Source organism: Anabrus simplex, chromosome 6 (assembly GCF_040414725.1).
Source record: "Anabrus simplex isolate iqAnaSimp1 chromosome 6, ASM4041472v1, whole genome shotgun sequence".
Lineage (NCBI taxonomy): Eukaryota > Metazoa > Arthropoda > Insecta > Orthoptera > Tettigoniidae > Anabrus > Anabrus simplex.
The window spans coordinates 123,263,950-123,281,022 of record NC_090270.1 but is presented as its reverse complement, the minus strand read 5'-3'; the positions used below and the strand labels follow the sequence as shown (position 1 = coordinate 123,281,022).

At 37.0% G+C, this 17,073-nt stretch overlaps 1 protein-coding gene across 1 annotated transcript in view; it reads right to left on the bottom strand.

The window, feature by feature from the left end:
- Positions 1–9,973: 9,973 nt before the first annotated feature.
- The window catches only part of ECSIT (evolutionarily conserved signaling intermediate in Toll pathway, mitochondrial), a 34,163-nt gene continuing 27,063 nt past the window's right edge, over positions 9,974–17,073 (bottom strand). Inside the window, exons 3-4 of the mRNA XM_067149086.2 lie at positions 12,833–13,043; positions 9,974–10,529 (exon numbers count right to left, since the gene is read on the bottom strand). Coding sequence (XP_067005187.2) covers positions 10,240–10,529; positions 12,833–13,043 — 501 coding nt within the window. The 3' untranslated portion in view covers positions 9,974–10,239. The remainder of the gene's footprint in view (positions 10,530–12,832; positions 13,044–17,073) is intronic.

Below are 17,073 nucleotides of genomic sequence, written 5' to 3'. Positions count from 1 at the left end.
GGCTAAGCATGAGCATGACTTGGACACAGATTACAATATTGCTTCCGGTGAAAATGAAATCTCATAATGTCATTGAGACTAAAGTGATGCGCCACCGTACAAGGAAGTGGGACTTTGATTATAGTGTTGTTATAGTGAGAGTAATTTAAATAGCATCGGTGAAGGGAAGATGAAACTATAGTACTTTGGTGTAACCGAATGAGTTGTATGGGTCTTATAGATGTAGCTTGCATTCTGGAGATCGTAGGTTTGAAACGCACCATCAGCAGCCCTGAAGATTGTTTTCCATAGTTTCCCCATTTTTACACCAGGCAAATACTGGGACTGTTAAAATGCCCATGGCTCTTCCTTCCCAATCCTTGCCTTTTCCTATCTCATCCTTGCCAATAACTGTTCTGAATTAGCACGGCGATATCCACAAAGAAAGAAAAAGAAAAAAGAAACAAAATCCACACACACTACCTACTATGTAGTGTCAATATTATGTGTGTTTACTTGGCAGTACATAAAATATCATAAAATTCCTTCCAGTTGATGTATACGACAGCCCTCTAACGAACGCGACAAGTTATTCTGATATGGATGTAGTCAATATGACCTATTATTCCAAGAAAATTATCCCAAATATAATAAGATATATTGGTTGCCAAGAATATTGTAGTCAAGTTGACAGTTACCAGACTGTCCCTTGTGTCAGTCTCAAGAAACAAGTCCCTTATATTATTATCTCTTGAAAAAACAAAATCCTATTTTAAACTGTACCTCCCCGTACATTTCAAAAGAATTGCTGCAATTTTTCAGCAGATGACCCACTAGACTAACCTTTTTTCCCGGAATTGTCTCAACATGATAATACAAATTATATTATGTTTTATGGTACATAACTTCTGATTGTGATTCACTCCTAAAATTTGAGGTTAAACAATGTCCTCGTCAATGTTTAAACATGGCCAGTTGAACATCGGGTTTGGACAGTGTCTACGTGATAAATAACGTCTTTGCAATGCAGCAGCCATACTCGGACATTATTTAACCATGAACATAGTCTAAATACCATTTCTGCAATTGGTCCATATATTTACCATTTATTCAGTACCATGTATTTTGCACTTATTCAAGTTTTGCAACTTGAAGTTCTTTAACATTATCACAAGTTAATAAAGTATAAGAAAACACAAGAAACCGATGTTTCAACTCCTTGAGTCATCTTCAGCAGCAAGAAATCTATGAGAAAGTGTACATTCATATTTCATTGGTATCATTCCCAGCACCATATGAGGAAAAAAGTTATTACAGAACACCCGTCTTTAAGAAATGTAATTAACTCAGCCCAATTACATTTGTTTTGTACTTTTCCTATCACTGAACATAAGGAATGGGGTTGGTTAGGGTAGAGACAATCTATGAAATCAAAACAGCGTGTGCTGATACGGACTTGTCATGTTTTCATCTCTGTGTGTGATGGAAGACCACCTTTAAAGTAAACTTCCTGATGATGATAAGAAGAAGAAGAACCACCAGCTCAGCTACCGTATGCAGATATTTTTCTTTGATGCCATTTGGTTTGCCAGTGTATAATTTTCTTACTTTGATTTTACTGTACTTGATGGCAGAGCAACATATTGATGAGATTTAATTACCTACTTTTGTCACAAAAACACCAGATAGGTAACCAGAGACACTGTATGACAGAGAATGCTGAATGGACTTTCTATCAACTGTCCTTTACTGGTTTAAAGCTGAGATCTTTGAATCATTAGTCCTTCAGTAACATCTGACGTGTTGAATACATGATTTCTAGAACTTTGTTCTTTGGTTAAGGTATGAGTTGTACGTTTTTATGTAAAACAGTCTTAATGCCAAAAGAACACTAAATGGAGTAATATACTGTTTCTTATTAATATCGTATACAAATTTTCCTTTGTATTTAAAATACCACAGTCTTTGTATGACTATTATAAAACCTCTAGTTGTTGATATGATTTAAGCTTGAACTCTGCATTCATAATATTGTTCAAAAAGTAAAATTGTATGGCTGAGGCCATATATTGATGGCTGAGATCTTGAGAAATTGTTTCAATGTCCATTCCATCTGATAAATGATAAATTTTATAAGGAACTCCTTGTACTTTTCTAGGCCTATTACAGACATTTTTAACTATCAACAGAATTTTTTGACATACAAGATAATATTGTATTTTAAGATGTATTTAACTTTCTAAAGATTAATTGGTCTTTGCTACTTAGTCAAATATATTTTAATGTATATATATATATAAAAGTAAGACTCGCTGTATATATTTTATAGTGTACTAATAGTTTATGTATTCATCCAATATATCTTGCAATCATTTTCTCAATGGCTGATGATGGCACGCAAGCCAAAACCGGTACCATAATGTACACCATAATGTACACCATAATGTTTATAATAAATATGCGATGTCTTAATTGAATCACTATGCCAATGTAATGAACAGGTGGAAACCTTTTATCTTTAATAAGCATTGTAAATCTCGATTCAATATGGACCATAATGAAATTCTTATTATTAAACCACATTTTTTTTTTCAAGAAAATATTGTACATGACAATAATGGAATAAGAAACAGTATATTACTCCATTTAGTGTTCTTTTGGTATAAAGACATTGAGTGATCATCACTAACAAGAGAAGGCCACAGCTATGGGGATCACCAATTTCATTCACATTTTAGGAAGTTAATCTGTGTTAAAAATGAACATATTCAAGGGTTTGTGGGCCCTTAAGAAGAGGAAGCAATCTTTTACTACCTATATTCATCTTTACTTAAGCTTCTTCCCATTTCCTGTACTGTATTTATCTGGCTTCCTTCTCATCTTACACTTCTCGCATAAAGACTGAAGATCTATCAAGACAGCCTATCAATGTTTATGACTGCCCTTCTGATGAAGGGCTGAGAAGAGATGGATGTAAAAGAATGGTGATTGATTAGGAGAGAGCCTACCGTATTTACTGGCATATTAGACCCCCCTTTTTTTGTTTTTGTTTTGCTAGTGGCTTTACGTCGCACCGACACAGATAGGTCTTTTTTTTTTTTTTGCTAGGGGCTTTACGTCGCACCGACACAGATAAGTCTTATGGCGACGATGGGATAGGAAAGGCCTAGGAGTTGGAAGGAAGCGGCCGTGGCCTTAATTAAGGTACAGCCCCAGCATTTGCCTGGTGTGAAAATGGGAAACCACGGAAAACCATCTTCAGGGCTGCCGATAGTGGGATTCGAACCTACTATCTCCCGGATGCAATCTCACAGCCGCGCGCCTCTACGCGCACGGCCAACTCGCCCGGTCAGATAGGTCTTATGGCAATGATGGGATAGGAAAGGCCTAGGAGTTAGAAGGAAGCGGCCGTGGCCTTAATTAAGGTACAGCCCCAGCATTTGCCTGGTGTGAAAATGGGAAACCATGGAAAACCATCTTCATGGCTGACAGTGGGATTCGAACCCACTATCTCCCGGATGCAAGCTCACAGCTGCGCACCTCTAACTGCACGACCAACTCGCCCGGTTAGACCCCTTTTTTCCCCCCTCTGACTTCTAGACCTAAAGAGCTCTAAATTGTACATGCAAAAATTCTACACTGTTCTTTAACATATGAATGCATTTGAGTTATTTTGGTTATTTTCGTTAGAAGGCAGTATTCCTAAATGTAAAAAGTCAATAAATGGTAAACATGACTTTTAGGCATACATATAATCCGTTTTAGTCACTCATATCACGTCATTCGTTTCATCTCGTTAATTCCTCTGATGAGGTCTACGTCAGAGCGGGCATATGGTAGTAAAAACTCGCTACGAAGATTTGTCTCACTTTATACTTGACCCCGTAGAGAAAAGGGATAAAGGTACCGTATTATCATATTATGCAATATTGATACAAAATAATTCAATAGCAAGTCATCTGTCTCTGACAGTTGAGCAGTAGGCCTACCACACAGCAAACTTGACGGCATGTCGTCATTCCAACTGATGTCATCTTCACTGCCATCTCGATTCTCGTCAGCCATGCAATGCAAATGAGACCGAGAGCATTCGAGGTCCCGTCTTTTTTGAACCTAAAATTTCCCCCCCCCCAACTATAGAGTCCAAACTGTGTACCATTTTTACCACAAATCAACCTTCCTGCCATTCGTAAATCTCTGGCAATATGGTACCGGGAATCGAACGCAGGCTCCCAAGAACAGCAGCTAACTGTGCTGACCATTATGCTGGTGAACATACTTAACTACAAAATACAGATATATACATGACTGATGCGTGCTTGCATTGTGCAGGTCGGACACGAAACTATTCACCTATTTGTGCGACGTCATCAGAGTTGCAGTAGGCCTATGCTACAGAGGCGGACATTTCTTAACTATGAAACACAGATGTACTGCATGACTCTGATGCGTGTTTTCATTGCGTGGGTCGTACGGACGGAACTATTCACAAATTTGTGTGATGTCATCAGAGCTGCATAAGGCTTGTACCTGCTTCGAAGCAAAATTGTTGTTCTTCTCTGATGAATTACATTGGAGGGGTCTTGTATGCAAGATTCATTTTTTCATTTTCTTCATCTCGAAAAGCCAAGGGAAGTCTAATATGCGAGGGGGTCTAATACACGAGTAAATATGGTATCTATTCAAAGGTGGCAGTGTATGAAGATGTAGAGATGGTCCTTATCCTTTTGTGTTTTTATGTTTGTCCATGTCTTCTACTGCACCCTCTTCCTCAGCTGACATGTTATTTTGTTCATCCTATTATGATTTTCTTTTCATGTTCCTATTTCTATATGACTAGATTTGACACTTATAAAGCATTTTGATGGACAATGCTGTGAGTATGGTGGCAGCAGTAAAGATCCCATCACCCATTCAGTATTTACTCTACTCTGCACACACCTTAACGCATCATTGGGAAAAATAGCACTGGCATCTAACCTGCACCCTGTGGGGATAACGGACTTTAGACTGTTGGCTTTTTCAAGTCCAGTTGCACTGCTAAAGAAAAACTGGAAGATGTGCAAAGAAATTCTTGCAGATACCTCGGCAAAAGAACTGTATAAATGAGTGTGTCGTATGGTATAACATGAAAAGTGAGTGATAAAACTGACTCCTGTATGCATAATTTTTGAAAATACTTGTCAATAGCAAGGAGAGCAAATTTCTCATTATGTTAACGTGTCATCACAATTGTAAAATGTCTGATTCCATAGCTAAATGGTTAGTGTGCTAGTCTTTGGTCCAGTGGGTTCAGGGTTCGATTCCCGGCCAAGTCGGGGATTTTAATCCTCATTTGTTATTTATTTATGTCATGTTATGTCATAAGGTTCATATTGTGGTGCACCACAAATGGACCATGTCATGCATCACTAGACCAAGCGCCATTTCGTAAAAATCAGTATATGTGCGCATTCTGTTGAGAAACAACGTAACTTAAATGGACAAAAATCACCGTACATGTCCTAGTAAAGGTTGCCTTAAAATATATGAAAAATCTAAGTGCCAATTTACCTATGTTGATTTTGTGTTTTGCATCACGAAATCAAAAGCGATAAACCAATGTTTAGTTATGCAACAGTAGACCAAGCGCCTTTTACCTGTCTATGGTCTAGTGATGCTAAACAAAACAGGTGGCTGCAATGGTTCACAACAGACCAGACAACATTAGCTGTGTAGTGTTTACTAACCTAGTATGTTGTTACTGTGCATGTTTACATGGTAAACGATTGTGCTGTCGTATTTCCTACATTGTGGTACCAGTAATGGAGGCTATCAGAGCAAAAACTAAACGCATTGTTACAAATGCAAAAGGATTTCTAATAACTATGAGGTTTTACGGGTAAGAAAATGAACGAACGAACTATTTTGGAAACTCACCCCATGCTAGAAAAGATTACTTTGCACTATGTTCTCCCAGGGCACATTTTTTTGCCTAACGACAGTGATTTTGGAGACATATAATGCGCGCTGAAGCTACAACAATGGTTGTATACTGTGAATGACTATATGAATGTGATGAAAGTATGTCATAGAAAGAATGCTTTGGTTGTTCACAGAATGGAACAGAAAGAATTTTTTTTGAAACACAAATGCTGGAAAAACAAATAACAAACCGTAAAGTTGACATGGAAAATCGCAAAATAAACTGGCTGAAAACGAGAGAACTTGAATTCAGAAAAGACAAACCTCTAAGCATTTTCATGAAGAGTGACTCTGACCAGGAACTGGAGTTGAACTATGTATTCAAAGAAAAGAAAGGAAAGGAAGATATTCTGCGCAATCAGTCCATTTGAGTGAACACTTAATTTAACTGTGGCCAGGAGGTAAACCAATTTCTAAACCTAAACTTGAAGACTTGAAGTCTCTTCTGCTGCTTCCAGAAGATGCCAGACCAATGTATCGGTCTTTTTTTCACCGATAATAGTATGGAAGACGACATCGATGGGTTCAATGGACAACTTGACTTCGAAATAGAAAGTGAATAATGACAGATTTTGAATTCATTTATGTTTCTTCCTTAAATTTTGTTTAGTTACTGTGCAGTATTGTATTTCATGCTAATTAGTGAAAAAGACTTCCAATGGCACCTTTTAATTTTAGGGGTTTTGTTTATAAGATTCATCAAGTATCTTTTACTATAATTCATTTTTTACAGTATTGTGATTCAAGCCAGGTAATAAAAAGCTTTAAAGTGTAAAATACATAATGTCAGGGTTCATTTTGGGTTTGTTGTTGTCTTGTAAGCTTTATTATTTCCAGTTTTATTCAATTGTTTTATATTACTTTACTATGTTTTGTGCCAACTGGTAAAGAATAAAGTACTTTTTATTGAAAAATTGTGCATCTTATTGCTATTCCCTCACACTACTGGTAAGAAAAGGAATATCTACAAAACAGTCTTGAGAGCAAAAATAACAGACTTATTTCATAATTCCATAACGTTAAATCGTAGATTTCACAAATGTTTTGTAACTTAGATAACGTAATTTAAAACTTCATTTACGATTATGTGTCCAATATAGTGAAAAGATTATTTCTTGAACTGTAAATTTCAGAAACGTCGTGTAGTTTACTTATGCTTTATCACAGACTAGTCCTAATGCACTGTTTAGTTACACATAACGTGACCAAAGGACTTAAAAAGTCACTTAGTCTGTTGATGTAAAACAAAAATGCACAATCAAACAACAAATGTAAATAGACTAACTGCCATTTTATTTATTTTTAGCGTTGTTTGATAAGTAATTAGGTTGAGGTTTTACAAAGGAGTTCAAAAGTAATAATTCTTACTTACTGCAGAAAAATTGGGAAAATTTAACAATAAATGGATTTTTAATCGACTGGAAACTTTGAGCTCAATTATCTGAGAATGGTGTTTTGGCACTTGGTCTAGTGATGCATAACATGGTCCAAATTACCAACGTTGATGTGTTCCTTGTTGCTTTAAGCAGCTCTTTCTCAGTACACGTGGCAGGACGAAGATGACATTCTAGCAGATGGGCCGTAGTCTGCACTTCACAATAGCCACACAAACCAGAGTCCACAAGAAAAGCCTCCATGGGGGTTGTATATCACTTTGAGATAGTACATCGGGTGTCTCCTAGGCAAAGGACTAGGGCATTTCCTAGACGGTTGATTCTCTGACACCAGAATGAAATCAAATCAATGGCCAGAGCCAACCCTCACTATATCTATTAACATCAAAGGCATATCATCGTGCAAAGAACAATTACCTTCATTGGTTAATTCTGATAGTTCGGGGATTGTGTGTGTGTGCTGACCTTCATCATTAGAATTCATCATAGGTAGGGCCCCATACTCACAGACACGCACGTCGCCTGTACGGCGTCAACTCGAAAGACCTGCGCGAGGCCTCTTTGGAGGCTCCACGCCTTTATTATTATTAACAAGTGTAAAATAATAAGGCACAGGCATAGCCAGGTTGCCTGTAGCTCAGTGTAAAATGAAATGCTATAGGACTGATTTGGGTCTTTGTGAAGAACAAAACTACAAAAATAAACCACGCAAACGCTAACGGGAAGAAGCATAAATATGACAGACCTATGCCAAGAAACCATATGTTCTGTGACACCTGACCTCTGGAAAATAATGTATAAAACATGCCATAGAAATTGAAGAATATTGGGTAAAAGACAATCATCCTCAAGAGATTCAAGTACAGCCAGTTGTAGTCAAGTTTTGACAGTTCTAATTCTGAAAGCAACTGGCATGAATTGGAAAGTGATGATGATATTTCTAGTGATGAACTATAAGCTGACTCAAACCGATGTTTTCAGTATATTGTAAATAGTTTGATATACGCAAATAAAAACATTAATTTTTTTTTAAATATGCAAAAACTAAAACCCTCATGAGAAAAACTGGTGGGTAATTATTAAATCACAAGAAATTATCAAATACCAGAGGAAAGTTTTAAACAAACGGCATAGCAAATGTTACTGCACATGCAATTTGTAATCAATAGATTTAACTCCGAGCGAGGCGCGGTCTGGCATGGTGACCCGTTCTATCGTGGCAATATTGCAGGACTTCCCCTGCACCAGCCAGCTACTGATTCATATCATTCTACCCAATACAAACACAAACTGACATTAAAAAAGTGAATTCATTTACATATTTCAGTTATACAGCATAACCATTGTATCTGTAAAGATCACAACACGACCAAGAACAGAATTGTAGAAAACTGATAACCAGAAAAAGCTACCTTGCAAAATTGATAGCTTTTTTCCTTGCAAATATATAGCCTAATTCTGAAATTTATAAACAACACATCCAATGTACTGTATATTGTGTTCAAATTTAGATTTTATCAGATGACAGGTTTTTGGTTTTTAATACATATACATGATATTGGTCTTAACGTAAAGCAACTAGCAAAAAAGATTATAATAATAAAAATACTTAGCCTTTATTTCTAATGAGCTAACAACTGCTACTGACCACGTTATTTATGTACTTGTTACAAAAACTTTTTCTCCTCTTTCATTTCTAATTTTCTTTGCGGAACAGCAGTTGACGGGTATTACTAATCGACTCCAACATCGCCTTCGAATGTCAACAAGGTAGCTCGCAAGTGCACATAGTGAGAAAACTATATGGTACCGAAGATGATCGATCACATTTTGTACCAAACTTTTCTTATTCAAACAGTGTCACCTAACCTAAGTTAACCATACTTCATGTTTCACGAAAATATATTTCAAGTGCCAGTAGAGAAAAATGATAACCTCCCTATAAATTTACACGATAATAGCCTTTACGAAATTCAACCAGACGCGAGAAAATATAAACTAACCTCTGAAATCAATGATTCACTCTGCCATATCTTGAGATGTAACCCATTCTTACTTAATTGCAGAATTTATAATTAAAATTAAGTGATCGTTTACTTCAACCTTTATTTTTAACGAGTTAACAACTGCTATCAGACACGTTATTTACGTATTTATTACGGAAACATGTTCTCCTCTTTCATTTCCATTTTTCTTTATGGAACAGCAGAAACGGTTATTACTAATCGACTCAGACATCACCTTCGAATATCAATGAGAGAGCTCACTAGTGGACATAGCGAGGAAACGATACCGAAGGTGATTGATCGCATGCAATATAATCGCTGGGTGCATAAATATCGGTAACTCAAAAAATCGTGCATGCTTTATTGCTTGTAATAACGGATGTGTCAGTGATACGGCTCTCATTGTAAGCGAAGGATAATACACATTTACTATAGGAATTTTGAAGGGACAGACAAAAACTGTTGTTATACCAGGTTTCTTGTTATATGCCATACTTTCTGTAGCGGACTTCTACTTTCTTATGCATAATATTTGATAATTATTGCTGAACACCTTGTACTGTTTTGTATCACCATATTAGAGAAAACAAAAATAAGTTTGTGTCATCTTTTAAATAAATATATGGCAATCTCAAAACAAAAACATTACACATTTATTGACAGAATTGCTGGTTTTCAATGCAAATTCAAGGTTTCTCCCTGATATTTTATATTCCTTGTTTTCAAACTTGCTGGCCACCCTGCGTTCTCAATGCTAGAGAAGTGTTCACTCATTGTCAGTTCAATTTTCTTTTTCCGAGATACAAGGTTCAATAGGATTTGTAAATAACTAGAGATTGTATTTGGTTTTTTAAATTATGTAATGAGCTAAATTTATAAAATAACCTTTAAATATTTCAATCAGTTATATTCTTTACTGTTTCTTCATTGGTTTGTGTAGAGCTCTCATCTATAGGTATTACTTCACCTAGAGGAGATTTAAGAGTAAATAAGACTGGTATTTGAGCCAAAGAAGGGTTATCATTACGTTCTAGCAGTCTTATCCACGAGAGCAAAGAATCTCTACTGGACGTTCCTGTAGCACACATAGCCACAATTATTCCATCATCTTGTTCATGAACGGATGGAGGCAAGGCCATCTCTGATTCTGGTTCATTCTGCAGAGGTATCTTTATATTGCTGACATCTGAAAGAAATAGAAAACACAGTGCTGATCATTTGGTTTCAGTGAATTCCTCTAAGTATTAAAATTAATAGTAGGATGGAATCAATAACTGCTATAACAAAGGAAACAAAAATAAATACCATTTCTTAACACTGCTTTTTATTTTATTATTATTAACATTGGCTTAAATGATGAAACATAATATTCCCCCCCCCCAAATGTCATTTTCCAGTGTTTCAACAAAGGACAAGATTCAACTTGGGTCTAGGTCTGGGATTTAAGGTGAACTGACTGCCTTTCTGATGCCACACACTAGTACAAAGTGAAAGTCACCAGGATTTAAACCTGGGACACACTGGTTGAGAGTTGAGTTGACAGACCATTATATCAACATGTCCCACACATTTCTAATGCATTGATTTAACATCGCACTGACACAGACTGGATAGGAATGGGCAACGACTGGGTATGAAGTGACCATGGCTTTAATTACCGTACTATACCACCTCAGCATTTGCCTGTTGTGAAAATGGGCAAACACAGAAAACCATCTTCAGGGTTGTTCACAGTGGGGTTCAGACCCACTATCTCCCCAATGCAACTGAACAACTACACAGCTTGAACCACACAGCCAACTGTGCTGTTCAACCAAAAATATATGTTATAATAAAGCTAACTATGTTCTGGAAAACTTTTGTTACTTTCCTCAGATATACAGAAGTTTCACTTAATATTTCTTTGGACTTTAAGTCTGGATACTTATACCGAAAGAAGTTCACAGTCAGAGCAATATGCAATGAAGTGTTTCAGGAGAATCCATGAAACAAGAAGTACACTTATTAAAATTAAAACATATATCAGCACACATTAAAATATCTGTTACAACAGCTTTAATTTTTTATGTTGATTATGGAGCAAGAAGTAAACAAAAGATGTGAAATGGTGGATGTAATCGCCAACTTATAAGTTTTTTGTTTTTTTTAAGGACGTCAAGAGCTGGCATCACAAACTACACAATCATTGAAGTCAGCCCTGCCATTTTTTGGGTACTGCCTCTTACAGAGCCAGAGGGAAAGATGAATGGGACATCTTGTGCTCACAATGAGGGACAATGTGTCCAATCCTTCTACAACTACTTCGGTATTTTGCCTATTTTATGCTTTTGTTTGTTTACAACATGAATTTGACAACATAAGTATCTCTACGATCTTTCCGAGTGCCTCATGTGCCTTGGTGTAAATTCTCGTACTTATCAGTGGAGGCATAACAAACAAACAAACAAACAAACAAACTTACTTTTGATTTTATAGACATACGTTAAAGTGTTCCACTTTCTTTGCCAGTCAGTGTATTATCATGATATTTGTGCAGTTATGAACAGTGAGTATTCAACAGAAACATTCCTACAGCTTTGTGTGAATATTTTAAGTACAATTTATTTTTAGCAAATTTTTTTCATATAAAAATGTTTCTGTTTAGTTAACCTATTTATATTTACAGTTTTTCCTATAACAGACTTTTAGAAGTGACTTAACTCATCACTGGTCATTGTATGAGCATTTTGGGCGAACAGAATGGGCATAAAAATGCCAGCTTCTAGGATTCTGTGTGTCAGGAGCACTACAACAACCTTGACTCAAATAATATCTGCACCCCTTCATTCTGCCGCCAAATTTTGAAAAATAAAATAAATTAATAAATAAATGTGGGGATTATTTGCGGATATACGGTATATCATTTGGGTTGTTGCTGCAGTTTAATTTGAGGATACCATTCCACGATGTTAGAAGTTTGGTATGTCGAGAATTTTCAAAATTACGTCTCAATTACCAAATGCGGTATATGTGTAGTTTGTACCAACAGTTATAACATCTAAGATTCGCAAAGACTGGTAGCCTTTTTTTTTGACTGAACAGTATATATCTGCAACAGTCAATATGTACTGAACATATAATTAGAGCCAAGAGAAAGTAATAACAAGTTGTAGCCAAGCAAATGAATAATACTAGCATTTCAGAAAGCAATGCAGCTGAACTATTTATCTCCCATTCTATACATGTTTCACTGTATTTTTTTTAAACTTATCGCCATATGTGATGACAAGTTTGTAGCCTGTTTATTCTATCTGAAATTTAATATGATGGCAAGGCAATGTGGTATTCAATTAGAATCTCAAAGTAACATTTAAAAATGAAGTGACCCAGCGTGAGATGGTTTAGTCACCAGTAGATATATTTCTAATGAACCACCAGGGTGAAATACCACTGACAGGGGAGTATACATATCAGTAAGTTTGAAAGGAACAAAATCACAAATAACCTTACCATCTATGTCAACAGGAGGAGGTTGTGGCCGAGGTCTGGGATCAGCCCTCAGTATAAAGTAATGTACTGATTCATTTCTCAGCCAGATCCTAAATGCACCTTCAACATAAAGGGGAGCATCTCGGGGATGAGTTTCCAGTAAATTCTGCTGAACAGGACTCTGAGCACTCACAATCCATGTCTTATCAAGAGAATCAGCAATGTCTGCAGTCTGTAAATGATGCATAAATGCTATGTATTCTTTAAGAATATTGATAATGGGAAGGGAACAGTTAGATGTATGGATATTCCTCAAAGACAGGATGCAAGGGAGGAGGATAAGAACACGGGTACACATACATCAAAGATAAACACAATGACAGAAGAACATATTTCCAAGAAGGTTTCATGTTTACCAATGCTAAATTTCAAAACCTTGCTGTAGTTAACAACAAAGATAAGCAGCACAGCTGTTCCACTTCTTGTTCATGTTATCATGTACAAACATACGGTACCATCAGGTCCTTCTAAATTTACAAAGATCAGGTCACTAACTCTGTTATGAAGAATCATCTATAAGAACGTAAAGTGCAAATTAGTGAATGCAGGACAGCTTTGAGTGACATTAAAATAAAAGGAACTCACTCTCTAAATAAGAACAAGACTAGCTTGCAGTGGTGCCTCAACAGCGAATAAGCCATCAGGATCTTGGAAAGGTGTAGCTGGCCAATGGTGGATTAAGTGTAATTTCACAACGAATACGTGCCTTGCATTGAAGAACTCAAGACTATGATAATAGTTATGTGCGTATGACAACTTGCATCCCAAAGCTACACCAGCTATGAAACCCAAATCAAGACTTCGTTGCCAGATTGGAACCTTGAATGTTCTAAAACTGACACATAAAATGAAGAGATATTTGATCTGATGAAAACAAGGATAATTCTCATCATGGAGATCAGTGAAACAAAATGGAAGGCGACAGGAATAAGACACTTCCGATTAGACTATAAACTATACTGCTCTCGAACTTGAAGTCAGGAAATGGAATGGGTTTTATAGTTCAATCATAAGGCTATAGATGTTTGTAAATTGAATCTGTCATTCAATAATTAAAGTGTCAGTAGATTGGAATGAAGACAAATATATAATTCATGTTTATGTTCCAAAATCTGAATGTTCAGATGAAGAAAACGTAGCCTCTTCCTGATTCACCTGGATGAACATATGGACTTTCAAAATTTGATAGTAATGGGAGATTTTAATGCTCAGGTTGGATCATTACTCTTTCAGAGATGTATACCTTCACAATATAAACAATTAAAAATGCACAATAATATTAAAAATGTATGTACGACATGTTTGGTTGCTAATTGGGACCTTCAGCTACACTGAATTTGCTGTGTAAATTCCAATGATAAAAAGTACACTATGTTGCATTAAAACGTACTTATTTATATGTACAATTTTATCATTAGAATTTACATAGCAAATTCAGTGTGGCGGAAGATGTCCCAAATAGGAATGAAACATGCCTTACAAATTACTTTTAAATACGATTGGGTGTATTTTTAGTGGAGCTGATGGTTTAATCGATTAATCAAACTGATCAATGGATTAATCTAAAAGTCTGATTAATCAAACCGATTAAAAGTGTAGTGGCATGAAAAAATAACTGTTTTGTGTGGCATAAAACCTGTGTATTGCATTATTATCTGTCGTTTGGAGTGCTAGCCTCAGCTACTGTATGATTGGCAGGTCATTAAAGTATGCTGATGTTCATGTCTTTCTTTCAGAATGATACGAGGACGGTTTGAAAAGTTCTCAGAATCACCGCTAGATGTCAGTGCTAGAGCAACGAGGTTCCCGCGCAATCATCACACAACCTTTATGAGTGAACACGTGGCGCGTCAATGCTCTAGCTGCAGGAGTGTGGTAGTGATGACTCTTTGTTGTTGTTCCCGCGTAGTGATTTGTGACAATGGAAAAAACTGAGATTCGAGCAGTGATTAAATACTTTGTAAAGAAAGGTATGAAAGCAAAGGAAATTCATGCCGACTTTCAGAACACACTGGGGGACTCTGCTCCTTCATTTTCAACTGTTGCCAAGTGGACCAGCGAGTTTAAATTTGGTCGGGAGAGCTTGGATGATGATCCGCATAGTGGACGGCCAAAAAGTGTTACGACCCCAGAATTTATCGCAAAAGTGCGTAAAATGGCCATGGAGGATTGTCGACTGAAAGTGCGGGAGATTGCTGAAGCTGTAGGGATGTCTTCTGAATGGGTATATTATATTTTAACCGAAGAATTGGGTATGAAAAAATTATCCGCAAGATGGGTGTTGCGGCTCTTGACATTGGATAATAAACGCACCAGATTGGAAATGTCCGAACAAAGTCTGGCCCGTTTTCAGTGCAACCAACAAGATTTTTTGCGCCGGTTTATGACTACAGATGAAACTTGGGTCCACTACTATACCCCAGAGACAAAACAGCAGTCAAAGCAGTGGAAACATGCTGATTCACCACCACCAGAGAAAGCAAAGGCAGTGCGTTCGGCCGGAAAGGTCGTGGCCTCAGTTTTCTGGGATGCAAAAGGCATTCTGCTGATAGATTATCTTCCTACTGGCCAAACAATTACAGGGCAATACTATGCAAACCTCCTAGACCAACTACAGGAAAAGATACGCGAAACAAGGCCTGGTTTGGCGAGGAAAAAGTTCATCTTTCATCAGGACAACGCTCCGCCGCACACAAGTATTATTGCCATGGCAAAACTTCATGAACTGGGGTACGAATTGTTGCCACATCCACCTCATTCACCTGATTGGGCTCCATCAGACTTTCATCTATTCCCCAAGCTGAAAATTTTCCTCGGTGGATGGAGATTTTTTACAAGGGAAGAAATGACAGCCGAATTGGAGAGGTATTTTGCAGACCTGGAGGAATCTCATTTTCGAGATGGGATCAAGGCATTGGAACATTGCTGGACCAAATGCATTAGTCTACAGTGAGACTATGTTGAAAAATAAAAGCAGTTCCACCGAGGTAAGATACTTAATTCTAGTACATTCCGAGAACTTTTCAAACCACCTACGTAAAAGCGAAAATACGCGAAAATACGACCTTAACTGTTTTCTTCTAAAATGAGGGTTATGACTATTGCTTTTACAAACTATTGGAAAGAAAATACTGGAGAGCCTATTGTCTTATATTTGTGAATCTTTACAAAACATAGTCAGGTGGCATAATGGGTAGGCGTGGGGAAGGTACTTGAAGGGACTGTCATTAACATTTAATTTTTTTTTTGCTAGTTGCTTTAAGTCGCGCCGACAAAGATAGGTCTTATGGCGACGATGGGACAGGGAAGGGCTGGGAGTGGGAAGGAAGCAGCCGTGGCCTTAATTAAGGTACAGCCCCAGCATTTGCCTGGTGTGAAAATGGGAAACCATGGAAAACCATTTTCAGGGCTGCCGATAGTGGGGTTCGAACCTACTATCTCCCGAATACTGGATACTGGCCGCACTTAAGCAACTGCAGCTATCGAGCTCGGTTTAAACATTTAAATTTCAGGTAATGTGTAAATGGACAGATACCAATTGCTAGAAAGACAGTAGAAAAAATGCCAACTTACACCTCAGTTTGTGTGCAGTTGTTTTTGAGGAGACAGTATGTATTCACATTCAGTGTTTGTGAACTTCAGTTACAGATATGGTTTATGAACCGATGCAAGTAAAACTTGGTAAAGTTTTGGATTTAAACTAAATGGCTGATTTAGATTTAGATGTATTGAAAAAAAAAAATGGACTGGGAATCCGTATGGAAAAGACTTTCTGAGGGAGATGTGGACAAGTTCCAGTAAAATCATGCAGTAAGAGGAAAATGAATTTTGAAACCAATGAATACAAACAGAATTTTGGTCATGCCATTTCTGTTTCAAGTTTGACACTACTTGTTATGGAGATTGCAGTCTACAAGTCATTGGTGAAACTAGAAGATGAATTCACAGACCTTCTGAAATGCTGAAAAATACATTCAGTACAGCTTCCACATCTCGCACGGATAGTGTAAAAATTACTTTGCATTCCATTTTCTTCAGTTCCCTATGAAAGAGTGTTCAGTGATGCTGGAAATATTGTTACTAAGAGAAGGGCAGCTCTTAGTTCTGAACATGTCTAAAGTCCTGGAGCAAAGAGGTGTGTCTGTAAGTAACTGTCAACTTCATAAGTTTAAACTTATGTATCATTAAATCATCAACACTGA